The sequence below is a fragment of the Artibeus jamaicensis genome, unplaced genomic scaffold, assembly GCF_021234435.1.
Source record: "Artibeus jamaicensis isolate MK-2021 breed Jamaican fruit bat unplaced genomic scaffold, CSHL_Jam_final scaffold_916, whole genome shotgun sequence".
Taxonomy (NCBI): domain Eukaryota; kingdom Metazoa; phylum Chordata; class Mammalia; order Chiroptera; family Phyllostomidae; genus Artibeus; species Artibeus jamaicensis.
The window spans coordinates 1,904,981-1,920,764 of record NW_026522059.1 but is presented as its reverse complement, the minus strand read 5'-3'; the positions used below and the strand labels follow the sequence as shown (position 1 = coordinate 1,920,764).

The following is a 15,784-nucleotide window of genomic DNA, read 5'->3' as shown; positions in this document are numbered from 1 at the left end:
AGCCTCGAGTCCCATCTCCGTTCTGACTTCCAGACTTCCCCTCTGGTCCCCACCTCTCCTTTCAGCCCGCACTCGCACGCCCAGCCTGCCCCTGCCCTGTCTTGACTAGGATGCAGCAGAAGCATTTTAAACTTGATGTGACCACAAGCCCCTGATGGCCCGCCATGATGACAAACACCCTGTGTGAGCTTGCCCGGGGCACGGGCCGCACTGCTGGCAGCCAGCATTCTTCTAGATGAACGCGACGTGTCTGTGGACGGACTGAGTGGACCTAAGTCCTCCCAGCGGGCTGGGCCTCGTCCACCCAGCTGAAGCCCTGACCTCCTGGAACAAGAGGGCAATCCTCTGGTCTGCCTGCCTTTGGGCCGGGACGCTGCTTCGTTCCAGCCTGTGGATTCCAATGACACCAAAGGCTACGCTGGTCCTCGGACCCTCGACTCAGACTGGAAGTGACAACAGCGCCAGCTCTCTGGGGTCTCGGGACTGCCAGCCTCCGCAACCCTGCGAGCCAGTCCCCAGTGACGCCTTGAGTGTCCCGGCGGCACCCTCTCTCTGGGGAGCACTGACGAACACCCCCTGTAACACCTGTTTCTCCCCCCGTCTCCACCGCAGCAAGCACACAGCCTGGCATGGCCACTCCAGGGGGACAAGCTGGAAATGCCCCTGCCTGTCCCCTGCCGTCATCTCCTGCGCACCCGGCCATACCTTGGGTGCCTCCCCAGCACAGGCGCCCAGGATCGGCCCGGCCCACCTCACTGCAATGCCCCCCTTCCCCGTTGGCACCACCCCAGGTGCCACAGGGCTCTCAGGACTCTGCTTCAGCCCTCCGACAGCTGCTGTTCCCATCACACTTAGAACGAGAGCCCACCCGCCACCAGGGCCCGCACACTGGAGAGGTTGGCTTGAAGGGGCTGCCCCTAAAAACCTGCAGAGAGGCAACCGTGTCTGTGTGGCTTCTCAAGAAAGAGTTTTTAGAAAAACCTCCTTAAAATGCAGGTGACATGTTGCAGGAGACAGAAGTTTCGATGCCACTAGGACTCTGGCAAGCGTGACTCGGTGGGTTGAGTGTCGTCCCACAGAACAAAAGGTCACTGGTTTGATTCCCAGTCGGCGTGTGTACGAGAGGCGGCCGATCGCGGTTGCTCTCCCTCTCGCTCCCCCTCCTTTACCCTCCCCCTACAGATAAACAAACAAAAGCTGTTAAAAAAGGAAGGGACACGCCGCTCTGGCGTCTACCCTGCCCAGGTGAAGACCAAGCTCGGGCACGCACTGCAGCAGCCGGCAGGCTTTGAAAGGCGCCAACAACACGTCCAGAGAGGCCCAGTCAGGGTGGGTTGTACGGAAACACACTTAAGAGCCCGATTTTCAAGGCCAGGGTCCAGATGGTGGAAGAGCGTGGGAGTGCCCTCAGCGGACAGCCAAGTGACAGACATCTGACGCCCAACAAAGGCAGAAGGCGCGCTGGCTGATGCCCTGCAGCCCGCCCTCACTGATGCGGAGGGAACTGAGTCCTGACCCCAGGGCCCACAGGCCTCCGCTCCTTGCCAGCCCACTGCCTCCCTGAGGCTTCCTGTCCCACACTTGTCCCCAAGGGGAGCTCTTTTGCTCCCTCCTCACTCCAGGTCTCCGCTCCGCCATCACGTTCCACAACCTTTCTGCCAGGCTCCTGGGCGGAGCGCTGTCCCTGTGTCCCTAAGTCAGGTGAAGCCAGGCCTGGGTTCTTTCTACCACATTCTGCCTCTGGGGGTACAGCCAAGAGAATCAGGAAGATGAGCGATGCAGCAAAAAACAACTGGAAAGAGTAAACAGCTAAAAATGTAAGAGTATAGGCTTTTAAAACTGAACTTTAAAACGAAACCTCTAACTTGTTTAGCGACAGGGTGGCAACTATCTGTTGCCCCCGAGCAAAACCCTTTGCAGCTCCTTGGCTATGAGAGGAGTGACCAGCCACCCCTGAAGCACAGGGCATGGATATGGCAAATGGACAGTGGCCGTTCCAGGAAGCACCCTGCAGTCCCCACAGCAGGGCACCGCCAAAAGGCTCCCGCCTGTGCTGCCACTGCTGCGTGAGTCACCTCCTCCGTCCCAGGTCTCTGGGGCAAGTGTGTGCTATGACTTTTAAATGTCGTTTAAAAGCCACTGACCCAACCACTGAACCCACAACCCAGGGGCGTGCCCTGGCCGGGGACGGAACCTGCAAACGTTTGGTGCACAGGACACTGCTGCAGCCCAGGAAGCCAGTGCTGCAGCGGCCCAGCAGAAGCCCTCACGGCCACGAGCAGGACCGGCCAGCCTGCTCCTGGACCTGAGCCCCAGGGAGCTGGAGACTGCGGACCGGAAACCGCGTGTGGATGCCCACAGCAGCATGGTCTGTGACAGCGCCCAAGTAGCGGTGACCGCAGGACCGCCGACAGGTGCGCCCACGCGCAGGCTGTCACTTGCAGACAAAGAGCAGAGGAGCTCCGCTGCTCGACACCACATGGGCGGAGCCCGCACTCCCAAAAGAGACAGCCGCCACAGGCCACACCTGCTGTGACCCCACCTGTGGGGGCTGTCCAGAGCAGGCCAGTTCCCAGGAGCAGGAAGCAGAGGAGTGGTCGCCGAGGGCCAGGGTCCCCCAGGGGTGCGTACTGCGCTAGGATGGGCTGCCGCCATCCACTGAGCCCACTGAGCCGCATGCGTGGCAGTCATGTGGTGACATGCCAGTCGCGTCAGCACAGCTGTCCTCAGCAAGTCCCTGTGAAGTGCACTTGTTGCTTCTGGAAGGCGACTGGGGGCAACTGATACCCTTTTCTTGTAGACGCAGGCTGGTGCAACAGTGGCTGCCTGCTGCCCACCCCGGCCGCCCATCAGGCAGCGCCACCCAGCGGGACGGTCCCCAGTGGGGTCTGTCTCCGGGACGAGGCAGACCTGCCCTCCAGGAGCAACTCTGCCGTCTCTTCATTTTGGAATGTATCACGGGAGGAGCTTAAAAGCGCCTTCTGCAGATCCCTTGGAGGATGAAGGACTTGACCAAGAGAAGCCAGAGGCACCCTGGCCGCTGACAGCCAACGGCACTGACCGGGGACTTACCGGGCCCACGTACACGCCTTGATGCACATCTCCGAACTGGCCTTCCCCGATGCAGCGCCCGAGCTCGATTCGCTCCCTCTGGATCTCATAGTCCCTGGCTGCAAGACAGGGTCCACACGTCAGGGAACCCGGCACCACCCCAGGTGTCGACGGGACACGTGGCACATTGCACCCGCTAACAAACCCCCACTAGTGGAAACTCCATCAGTGGCACAGCTGTCCACGGAACGCCTTAAGTGCAGTGGAACCTTCTCAGACAGCGCTTCACAGGGCACTTCCCCTACAGTGGGTGCCCAGACCTGAGTTCTGTTATGGGTCAGTCTTAAACGCTTCATGGGCTGATTTGGTTTATATTTCGATATGTGATACTTGTCTAAATAATTTCCCTAAGTACTAAGTTTTATGCTTAATTAATAAGTGATATTAGTTAAGGTATTAATATATAAAGGCTTAAAAAGTTATTTAAAGCAGTTATTTTACAAACAACTAAAGTTTATAAATATGGAGACAAAAAATGGGGACATGAGTAACTGTACGTTTTAAAAGTTTAAGGGTGTTCCACTTTATTTTAACCCTATGTTGATATTATTCATTGAGCTAAAAGAGTTTAAAGAGGTAGCTTCTAAAAATTAATTTCAAAACCAGACAATTTGGAATCAGGTTGTACGCATCACATGAATTATGAGCATTGTATATTTTTAGAGCGTGTGCCTGAAGTCAATGTACTAGATTGTCGGCGTCCACAGACCAAGGATTTATAGGCTGTTAAGGCACACGGAGAGAAATGCCCCCTAGGGACCTAGGGGGTCAGTTCCAGTCAACGCGCTCCCGGGTTTGGGCCCTTACAGCCCTCACTGCGCACGCTGGTGGTGTCATCACCAATGGGCTACGGCAGCAGCCAAGGAATTGCAAACGCTCACCCCGGTTTATCAAATTATAAGTCATGCAGACGATTCAACCCAGATTTTAGATAGCTGTTTCCCTCTTTAAAATCATTTTAGCTAGTAGTTCCACTGATTTAACAGCATGAATAAACCGATGAAAATAGTTTTAAAATAAAATTAACTGAAAACCGAAACACCCCGTATCATTCCACAGGTTGCAATTGCAAGCAAATGCAGTTATTTCAAAGGAGTCCTGTTACCTTCGTCTATTCCATAGCTTTCTGTGTTGCAATTAAAAGAGAAAAAACATCGAAGACTTTGCTTAGAATAACTAATAGCAGTTAGGTTAGCAACAATAAACTTGAAGAGTACATTTCAATAACATGCGCTCTGTCAAACGTTCTGGCCGGTACGTGAGGACTGAGAGAGGACGAGACACAAGCACAGGCCACGCTGCCTGTGGCCCGCCAGCTCTGTATTGGGGACAGAGCTCTCCCGCTGCCACAGGCCTCCCTGGGGGCTCGTCTCTGTGGGTCCGGGGAGAGTGGGCAGTGCTGCCCAGCTCTGAACCATGAACACACAACTGAAAGTCGGGCTTTTCTGCAGGTACAAAGGACTCAAAGGCGAACCAAAACAGAGCCTCTCCCCAAACTGCCACTGCAAGTCAGACTACACACGGAAGCTGGGGCTCGGGCCTCCGTCTGGAGTCCCCTCTGATAAGGCAGGAGCTCTGGAGGGGCGGGGCCGTGCAGTGCCCAACTCGGCAGGCGGGCGGTTTCCCTCCACTTTCTAACAGCTCCTCCAGGTACACAGCACACCTAAATGCAGGCCCCTCTCAAGATCTCCACACAGCAGAGGAGCGCCCCAGACACTTGCATCACACACGTCCCTCTGCGGGAGGCAGGACTTCAACTGCCAGATTACTAGGGCTGCTGAGGCTACAAGGTGGGGTCACAATGGGGCCTCTTTAAGGGGTAGGTCTGCAGTTGTTTAAAAGTGAATGACATTTCAAGGGCCTCTCCAATTCAAGATCTGGGACCACACACGGCAACGGAAGGTCCTGGGCCTCCCGCTTCTCCTCTGTCAACAAGCAGCAGAGAGATGCAGGGCACCGACCTCTCCAGGGCAGGAAGGTCAGTAGGAAGGTCAGCGCCCACGCCTCCCACCCGCCGGCTGCTCTGCTGGATTAGGGAAGCTCTTTATAATTGGTGAGTCAAAGGCAATAGAGAAGAACCTTTCAAAGAGGAAGCACACCAGTATACACATGCAAAGAATAAATAAAGATGAGCACGTATTTAACTTTATATAACACTCGTTTTCCACAAAGAGGAAATAGATCAGTAAAGGTTACACTATCACAGAACCAGAAAGCAAGATGAGAAAGGGCCCGCAACTAAACTGACGGGCAGACAGGTGCGGTTTGGGGCACACAAAATGCAGAATTCTGAAAGGTGGGATGAGTACGTGTTAAGCACTCCGTGAGGTTTCAAGGACAGCTCTACAAGGACGAGCGTCTGAAGCTCTCAACGCAAACTGCTCACAGGTCCCCGCAGCCAGGCTCGAGCCAGAGCAGCCTGCGCGTACTCACTGGAGGGCATGGTGTACGCCTCATCCTCGTCCACGATCTCCGCGTAGTCGTCCGTCTCTGCAGGAGAGGGAGCAGGTGTGTTGAAGAGGTTAAACATTTGACCTCCCGGCCAGTAATACAACTTGAAAAGGCAAAGCGGCCTGCCTAAATCCCCTACCATGCTGTCCTGTTCCTCGGTTTTTGCTCACATGAGTTGCTCACGGAGCTAAAAGTGACATCATGGCCCCCTGTGTTAAAGACACAGGGCTGTGTCTCAGCTGCAGTCAGAGCTGAGACAGGGAGCCCTTGTAAAAGACAGAAAGGCATGACTCTACAGTGCCCGTGACCCCCACCCGCCCTGTCCTGCCCACGGCCCCGCAGCCGCAGCTGACAAAGTGAAAACCACACTGCTGTCTCCCGCGTCTGCGCCCCGGCCGGGGCGCGCGCACAGCACCTGATGCTGCTCGTGGACTCTGCAGCGCCGTCCGAACGCTTTCCTTGGGGGAAACAGAAATGACAGCCGATTTCCGGGGAGACTGACTGGGCTCACTGAGCCACCTTCTCAGGCTGAAGGCCACCCCAAGCTTTACCTCTAACGCCTCCTCTCCCAGACGTCTGAAGGGCACACACCAACACTGAAGGGCACCAGCCCCGCTGGAAAGGATGCAGTGACAGCAGACAGAGCTCAGAGACCAGCTCTTCTGAGATGTGCACCAGGGGCCCTGGAGCCCCACAGACTCCTTCCCAGGACACAGAGACTTGAAAGCCCACCCCCAGTTACAGGGGGGACCACACGAAGAAAACCAGTGCACGCTGGTAGCAGTCACGCTGGAGGCTCTGGAAAGAGAAGAGCCTCTGGCTGCTTCACATGTGAGGGTTCCAGCTGCCGCTGGGCCAGGAGAAGAAGGGGCGGTCCTTCCGGAAGGGCTGCCTGAAGGAGCTCTAGTTTGCAGATTCGACCTGCCGTCGCCAGAAACCCCACAGACACAAGCTGAAAGTTCTTTCTTTTGCGATGCTATTATTACTTTGTTGAGATATTAAAATTATAGGAACCAAAGAAAATCAAGACCCTATACAGTTTACACTCTCTAGGGCAGGGGTGTCCAACCTGGGGCTCAACACGGAACTGTAAATTTACTTAAAGTGTGAGATTTTTTGTGATTACATGTCTCAGTGCATTTGATGTGTGGCCCAAGGCAAGCCGTCTTCTTCCGTGTGGCCCAGCAACACCGTGGGGCTGGGCACCCCAGCAGGGGGTCAGTCACCCCGGATGTTTGGTGCAGATGAGGCTATGGTAACGGCCGAGCACAAACCTGAGAGTTCCAGGAGAGTGCGTGTCTTGCTTTGCACCCATCATTACAAGTTATTAAAGTAAAACAAGAAAAGTTTAACCAGCAGAATGCACAGCTGATAAACCAATTCTCTTTAGGCCATTCAGCAAATATAAGCTATTCGGAAGTCCTGTATACGGGTAGATAATCCGTATTATTCTTACACGTCCAACCCCAATCCTAACACTACAGATGGGACTGAAGAAAAAATTAATGTACCCAAACCTCACATCCTTCCTCTCCTCTGCTCCTCCCTCTTGCCTGTGCTCAGTGAGCACTCGGACCAGCAAACTGCCGTGGGCCAGGCCTGCACACTTGCTTTTGCACGAGAAGGCTGAATGCGAGACCCCATGAGACGGATGCGGGACAGAAGGGAGCCAGCCACTCAGGACATGGTGCGGGAAACCCACTCTCAGGGCTAAGATGAGGGAGAGGCAGCACAAGGCTCCTAGAGAGCAGAGGCCCACCTGCCAGTCCCTCCTCTTACCCTGGCACTCCGCAGGCCCGGCTCCAGGCCACTCCTGGCAGAAGGCTGCTGCGGCCCAGCTGCCCTTCCTGCCTGCTCTGCCCCAGAGTACGGGCCTTCCCCCAGAAAAAGGCCCCGGCTGACCCGAGGGGCAACTCGCTGGCCTGAGAGCTGCTCAGACGCCCGCCTCTGCTGCCCACACCCAGCTGCCGCTGCCCGAGCCTCTTTTGGAGACAGCCTCTGCGCTCAGCCCTGCGCTGCGTGAAGAGGTCACAGCTCAGTCCTACGCTCAGCCACCCCCCTCCCAACCACCCTGGGGGCACAGACGTCCACCTGAGCCCGACAGGAGAAGCGTGCTCCTGCACCTGAGAGCTCTGCAGGCCCCTGCTCACGCTGGCTGGGAGCAGAGCCTGCCCTGGGCCAGGCCCCTCTTCCGCCCACCCCGTCACCCTTCACCACGCCGCCTACTTCATCTCCTCGGTGCCCATGACTACCAACCACCTCACTGTCCTTTGCTCCTTGTCAACAGCTGGCCCCTCCAGAACAAAGTTCCCCGGGGAAGTGGAGCCTCACGTCTTGCTGACCCTAAGTTCTCAGCCCCTAAACAGCGCCCTGCACAGAGAAGACACTCGGGAAATGCCTGCACAACATCAAGAACCGATGTATTGTCGTGTGTGACCCTGAACCTGGGACAGAAGAGCCAGGCAGCCTGCGTGGGGCCACGTGGAGGGTGCCGGGCAGCGCGGCACCACTGGGGGGACAAGGCACACACCACACAGCTGGGGTCCCCAGCCCGACCTTCATCTGTCTCTGCCTCGGTTGCACCCTCAGAGGTACCTACCGAGAGAAACCCGCCCCGAGGGCTGCTCCAGGATGGCCAGAGAGGCTGAGGTGAGAGCGGCCCTGCTGAACGTGTCCAGGCTCGGCCGCCTCAGCTCCTGGAGGGCACCGCAGCCAGGGGCGCGGCCGCCTCTTTACATAAATCCCTCCGTGGGGACACCAGCACCAAAGGAGCGGGACTCCTAACAGCTACTCGCTGTCAGGCCGCACACAGGCCTGGGCACCACCGGACCCATCTGCAGTGACTGGGAAGAGCCAGCTTGGCCTCCAGGCTGCCTGTGTATGAGCTCCATGACCCCAGGGGCGGGCCAGGCTCTCCAGGAACTGTCCTGTGATGTCTGCGCTGTGCGGGCTGTGCTGAGGTCCTCCGTGGGCGTCCCAGCTGCTGCAGGTACATGGTGACTTGGACCTGACCATCACCTTTTTCGCGGGTGTCTTTGCGCGGCCTTTGTGACACTGACCTGCTCCCACTGCTGGCGTCCTTCCTGGCTGTGTGGCTCTGACCAGAGAGCCAAGTTTGAAGGCTCGGGGCCCTGAGACACAGCAGCCCTGCCTGAGACTGCCTGGCCTCCCAAGCAGGGGCCAGATGACAGACCCAAACGAGGGGCATGTGTGCAAGACCCCCTGGTGACAGCCATGACATGCCTGAGAGCTTCCAGATGCCACCATGGAGACACATGGTGACAGACACTGTCCTCTGATCCTCAGAAAGGCTGCTCTCATTACCCTGTCACAGGCAGGCCACCGAGGCACCGAGGACATGGAAGTGTCTTGGGTCCCCAAGAGGGTCAGCAGCAGGCTGGAAACAGAGCGGCACGCTGACGCACAGCCGCCGGGACATTTCCCTGCTGAGGGCACTGCCACTTCCAAGACGGGACTGTCCTCGGGGATGTCCAGCACCTCCCGCTCACGGGCACAGCGCCACTCGGGGTGGCTCACAGGGAGGCGCGCTGGGGCCCATGGGCCGTGAGCTGGCCAGGAGGCTTCCGAAACCCAACAACCTTAGAACCTGAAAGGCCCGGTACCAGCACACGTGGTAAAGGGAAAGTGACACAAAGACGTGTGAAAAGGACAGAAGCCGAGAGCTGGGCGACCCTCAGAGAGAGCACTCGGGTCTCCTTCTGAAGCAGAGCGGGGGAGCCGCGGGGAGGCCAGCACTCCCCACAGCGACCCACAGAACGAGACTGACGCCCTGGGCCCCCCCCCCCCCCGGTGCGGCGGCCTGCCGCTCCTCCCACGGGAGAGGCGATTCTGTCACCATGCCCCTCTGTTTGCCTGGCAGGAACGGTGGCCTTTACCCCTGGTGGCACTTGTGTTGGCTTGGACACCCGCAATTCTGATGACCTGCTTCCCAATGGGCCTCCTTGCTGCCCTCAGGAAGTGTGGCTGAGTCCTCAGCGCCACGTGGCGACACCTGCAGTGACCGCACCATGTGGGCTGTTCAGGGGCGCAGACCGGCTCCACAGCGCCCGGGCCGTCTTGGGGCCCAGAAGTGCCCCACCCCCGTCTGCCAGCTCCACGGCCCAGGCCCGGGGCAGTGAGCGCCTGCAAAGGTGGACAGTGAGTGCCGGAGCCAGAGCCGGAGCCACTCACTCAGTCTCCGCCCACACGCTCACCTCCACGGTGCGCAGGCGCGCGCGAGCACACACACACACACACACACACACACACACACACACACACGGTGGGGAAGAACCATGGCCAGGGAGTGGCCAGAGGGGTGGCCGTGCTCCAATGAAACTGGACTTGGGGTCACTGACAATCGACATTCGTGTAGTTTTGATGACAAGTACTATTCTACTTCCGTCTCTCCCTCTAATGGTTAGAAAAACCTAAGAATCACTCTTCGCTCAAGGGGCAATGTAAGAAGAGCCGTGGGCTGTGCCTGGCCCACAGGTCCCCGACCGGGACTAAGGGGGCGAAGGCTGGGGGCCTGGTGTGGCTGTCCATGGGATGCGGGGTGGGCGGGGTGGGGGTCAGACGTGGGGCGAGTACGGGGAAGCACCCCTCCACACGGTGGGTGGCACTTTCACTGGAACCCTCCCGGTGACCGGGGAGATCTGCACAGGGGAAGCCACAGGGGACAAGCACTCGCTCCAGGCCACCCTGTGTCTGCTGATGACAGGACAGGCAGAGGGAAAGGTGGGCAGCCTAAGGCCCGGCTGGCCGCTCGTCCCCTGGCGGCCGAGGACACTACTCGCAACACGGTGAATCTCTGCGCACGAGGAACTGGCCGTGAACAGGAGCAGCCGGTGCGGTCCTCGAGAGGAGTCAGTCCATGGGAAGTGAGCCTAGCTCTCAGGCCGTGTGTCCCGTGGAGGCGACACACTTTCCGAAGCCGCAGAGGGAAGAACTTTCACAGCAGGTGCTAGGTTTGTCACGCCCCAGCCCCCACCCCATTGCCAACGAGCCGTCTCCCACTGCAGCAGGAGGGAGGGCGCACCCCCTCAGTCTCAGTTCACGAGCTCCAACTCCTTCGGTAGAAAAGAGGACCACGCCGCCGGTAGGCTGTGCCCAAAGCCGGCGAGGGACACGAGGCGCTCACTGCGGCTTCTCCATTTCCAGGTTGTTGAGTGCTGTCCTCAAGGGCTGGAAACCACCATGCCCTCCAGAGCTGACACTCCCGGTTCCTTGGTCTGAGTGACTCTCAAGAGCCACTTCCCCCAGGGCCTCCCCCCAAGCCAGACTCTCCCAGACATGTGCTGGGGGCAAGGGCCCCGGTCACCCTTGGTCACTGCTCCCACTCCCGGGACCAAGCTGTTGCTCTCTCGCAGCTCTGGTTTGAGCAATGAAACCCAGAAAGTCCACACCTGTGTGGCACTTCCCAGCACCACGGAGCCACGAGGAAGAGACCCAGTCACCCCTCCCATGTCTGAGCCCCAAACAGCTTCCACGAGACCACGTGTCCAGGCCGTCATTTCCCACATGGTTCTGTGGCACCAGGACCACGCTCTGCCTTTCACCCAGGGCTGAACGACATTTACATCAATCAGTAACTATCGCACATTAGTAACAGGAATGTGAAAATGAATATTACCGTCCCCACTAATTTCATCTGCAGATCCGGGTGGCATGCAAAGAAAGGGGGAGGAGAGGCAGGGGGAGGGGGAGGGAAGGCGGGGAGAGAGGGAAAACACTATTAAAATGACAAGTAAATCAAAGTGTAAGGAAAACAAAAAAACTACCCCCCAGGTCCACTCCCAGAGACGACAGACGGGCAGTAAGTGTGTCTCCCCGGCTGACGGCGCGCGCGCACCTCGTGCTAAGCTGCCAGCACACGTACTACACAAAGTCACACAGAAGTGCCAGAGAATCTGTCGGTTCCCACCACACTCAACAAAGTGCACCGCTCTGCCTCTCACAATTCAGTGTTAAATGGCTTCCACCCCTCCGAGGGCATTTGGCCCCTTCCAGACAGAAACGAGAACATGCAGGCACCAGTGTGACCACTGACTGCTGAGCGGGGCCCGGCCCGGCGGGCTCCTCGGTGAGGAGGCCGGCACTCGAAGCTGCGTTCACAAGTCGAGTTTCCGTTCACACTCATACGGGGCTTGGAGAAATTCCAGGTCCGTTACTGCAAATCTGCTTTCCTGGAAATCGCTCCAAGGGGCCAGGCTGCCCCTGAGCGGCTGCTCCCGGCGACGCCCTTTCGTCTGGCGGCACGCTCCATCAGAAAACCCGCAGTGCAGACGCGGGCGCCCGCCGGCCCTGCGCCACACCACTGACCCCGAGGATGGAACCAGAAGCCCCTTCTCGCCCTGCCATGCAAGTGCACGTCAGCCAGCAGGCAAACGAAGACCCTTCTGTCAACGGAGCAGCCCAAAGACCCTCGCACGGACCCTCGCCCCCAGGGTGCCGCTGGTGCAGGCAGCACAGACACGGGTGCCCGTGCGGGTGTGCTCTCTGCCCAGGGCCGTCTACAAGCATTGGGTCAGACCCAGGGCCCGGGCGCTGCGTTAGTCAGACCCTGCGCCAATGTGAGTGCAGTACCCGTAGCAGGTTCGTGGGAACAGAAGACCAAAGGGAGAAAGCGTCTAGCTTTCTTAACCTTATGCTGGCAGTGACCGACTCCTTTATAAAGAGGCGGGAGGAAAGAGAAAAACAGAAACATTATTTCAATACAAAGGAAACGTAAAGTACATTTTAAGGCATAGCTATTAAAACACAAAATTACAATACTTTGACTATTAACACATAATTTCTTACTACGATTGACTTGGGTTTTAAAAACCATTAGTATTTTAAAGTGTGACTTCCTCTTTTAGCAAAGATTAGCATTAGACACAGAAACTTCAGCAAGGCCTAAGCAGAGTCTCGCAGCTCTGCGGAGCTAGCCAAGCGAGGGGACAGATGGCTTTACAAACAATGAAACAAACAAAATGAAACAAGACAAAACAAAATAACCACCAGTAATAACTCCAGATTCTCACGGCCATTAACCTTCGGCCGCAGGAACCCACTGCAGAGGACGGCCATGGCGACGGCTGCCATGGCGACGGCTGCTTCGAGAGTGAACATCAGGAGCCGCCTCCCCGAGCCGCCAGCGGAGACGGCCCTGCAGACCGTGGGTACGCACCGTGGGCGGGTCACTCTACACAGGGCACTGACTGCTCACACGGCCGTCTGAGTGCACGGGCCACAAAGCCCAGTGTCCACGGTGTCGCTTTGCCCCTGCTCCCTCATTTGCACACCCAGAGCTCACCTGCCAGTCAACCATCTCCACGGCGAGTGCCCGGGCCAACGAGACACGCCTGGGCCCTCCAGGGGCTCGGAGCACAGCGAGACCCACAGACGGGAAACAACCAAATGTGGCAGGCACCAGTGACATGGCACAGCGAAGTGAGACACGTGACGTGAGAGACACAGGGGGCGTGAAGGTTGAACTGCAGACCCACGGGGACCCATCGAGAACAACAGGGATGTGGGGTGCGGGCCCAGGGACATCGTCCACACACCGGCAGAAACGAGGAGGGGACTGTCTGTGGCAGCATCAGGGCACGAGGGGTGGGCCCAAGTGCGTTGTCCCTAGTGGGCTGGCGCTCGTCCTGTGATCTCAGTCACTCACGCCAGGAGGCACGGTCTCTGGGGCCAGGCCCCTCGGTCTGGTCCCTCCCTCAGATGTTAGGGCTTAGTGCTGCAGATGGTCAACTTGGTCTGAGCCCCGAGTTCTCCGTCAACACTCCTTCTGGCAAATCATCCAACCTGGGGTGCTCCTGGGAATCCCCCGCCCTCAACAGTGCTAAAAATCCATGAATTCCTAAGGAGGCTCAAAAGCGAAAACCCCACAGAACGACATCATCTGGGGAGGAAGGCAACCGCCGTTTCAGAGACCGGTGAGGGACGGAGAGAGCACAAGGCCCTCTTCCAGCAGGGCCCCCTCAGGGCAGTGAGCAGCTGAGGAGGGCCGCTTTCTTTGGAAGGGCCGCAGCTGAACAACCGCCACAGGAACCGCACGGCCCAGGCTGCAGGCCCAGGCTGCAGGCCCAGGGAGATGGAGGCCGCAGACCACCACACCCACTGCTTGGCCTGAGGGTCACAGGGAGTGACCGGCAGGGGCAGGCCCGTCAGCACTTAGGGTGCTGTCTTGCAGAGAGAGCCACTGGGCCCGGCTGGCCTGCTCTTCCTGTGGGCCTGACCCCAGCTCAGAGGAGACGCAGGAGGGAGGGTCCCGAGAGGCACGCATCCCACTGGACATCACAGGGCCAGCGCCCGCCAGACCCGGAGCTGGGGCAGACCAGCGGGACATCATTCCTTCAACAGGAAATGTGCAATCAGGAAACAAAAAAAGGAGGCCTAGTGGGCAGGGCCGGGAGGACAGGAGGGCTGCCAGCCAGGCTCCAGCACTGCCGCTGGTCTGATGCCGGGGCCAGAGCCCGTGCGAGAGAGTCTGTGTTCTAGAAACCTCTATAGATGAAATATGCCTTGGATGCTTTACACACCCACTGGGGACTCCGTAAGTGGGTGCAGGCAGAGAAGAGACATACTGGCCACAGTTTTTAGCACCTGAATCTGGGCAAGGAGCACTGGGGGGATCATCCTACAATTCTAACCTCTCTGCCTCTGAGTATGTCTGAAATTTCCCATGGGGAAAAAAAGCTTAAAAAATTAAACATTCCAAAGCATAACAATATGCACATGTTCACACGGTTTCCTGCTTGTAGAAACATCAGCTGTGGTTTTTGCCTTAGCTCCTGAAAGCTGACCTCACTGAACCCCGTGGCTGTTGTGCGGCCGCAGCTGCGGACCAGGGCGGAGGAACCTGCATCCGAAGTCCAGAGTCTGTGTCTTAAAAGTCTCCAGCCTGCCTTTAAAACCTGTCTCTGAAGAAGACAAACAGTGGGGCCTTCTGACGTGAGCAGTGTTTGTTTCTGTGCTTACGAGATGACACTTAGCTGCTCACAGCTTAGTAACTAAGTTTCAAAGGACCATTCGAGTTTACTCAAGCGGTGTCCTGACCCGAGCCACAGCCCTCCTGTGACCGTGCCAACATGCCCCGTGTCACACACGCTGGCCTCTCAGTGCCCAGTTCTCCCCGAGCTCTGCAGCAAGCACCAGTTTCCCGAAGCAACACTTACTAACTGGGCTCACAGACCCTAGTCCTGGCCTTGGAATAACGTGCTCAGGGGAGCACACTGCTCTGTTACCCGTTTTTATAAAGCTGTCCGCCTTACTCCTCTTTATCGAGAAGCTCCCTCAGTCTCCAAGGTAACCCCCATGTGTTCAGCATCGGCCGTGCCCGTCTCACGGAGGAAGAGCGAAGGACACCTTTCCCTGCAGTGAGATGCGCGTGGGCCTGCTGCCTTGTCTCCTGCACACAAGGACGGTGCGTTACATCCCAGCCGGGGCCCGCCAACAGCTGGGTCCACCGAGAGCCTCCACACCCTGGCCTGCAACCACCTGGAAGATGTCCGGAGCGATGTGCAGTAACTGGCCCCTGGGGACCGGTCTGGGGGACAAGCGAGTCCCAGTGCCGCTGCCAGTTCTGCATGTCCCGGCCTTTCTGCCGTGCCCTCCGCCTGGAGGCTTCCCTCTCAGCCCCTGCAAAGACAGCAGGGTGCACTGGCCGCCCTGCGGACCGCCTGGCCCACGGCACCATCCACCAGTACCAGCTCCGCCCTGTCAGGCAGTGCTCAGAGACTCCCGAAGCCACAGGACTCGACACGTCTGTCACATGCACCACTGTTCCCGAGAATGTCTTCACCAAGCGTGTCAACAGGAGCACAAATATTTCTGAGAAGAGTGCAAGGGTTTGTGAGTGATAAAATAAGAGTGAGCAACGCACCATTTGTACGCTGGAAAACAAAGAGAGCCCAGTCAGCACGCAGGCAAAGGCACAGACCTGAACTTTGGGAAAAATTAACTCTGGAACCAAACTAGCAGGAATTCGGCTTCTTCCAAGTCAGACCATCAGATGCCAGGCTACGAGGAAGCTATCTCTTACTTCAGAAATGTAACACATACCTAAGAACAGGTCACACGTGTGTGCACACAAATACATGTGTATATCCGTGTATGTATACGTATGTTACATATATTTTCAGACATCAAACTTGGGTCCATGGAAGATGCTTCCCTTTTTATCCTCCTTCCTCTTTTCACATTTTTCATGGAAAAAGACACATAT

General features: G+C 57.5%; 1 protein-coding gene across 6 annotated transcripts in view; it reads right to left on the bottom strand.

Moving 5' to 3' along the window:
- The window catches only part of PTK2 (protein tyrosine kinase 2), a 148,552-nt gene that overhangs the window by 47,927 nt on the left and 84,841 nt on the right, over positions 1–15,784 (bottom strand). For 5 of the 6 annotated variants that reach the window (XM_053661086.1, XM_037166682.2, XM_053661085.1 and 2 more), the window contains 2 exons: positions 5,545–5,601; positions 3,073–3,170 (listed from right to left, as the gene is read on the bottom strand). In XM_053661086.1, coding sequence (XP_053517061.1) covers positions 3,073–3,170; positions 5,545–5,601 — 155 coding nt within the window. Of the gene's footprint in view, positions 1–3,072; positions 3,171–4,216; positions 4,238–5,544; positions 5,602–11,197; positions 11,216–12,150; positions 12,232–15,784 lie in introns of all 6 variants that reach the window. The other variant, XM_053661087.1, reaches the window with a different exon arrangement.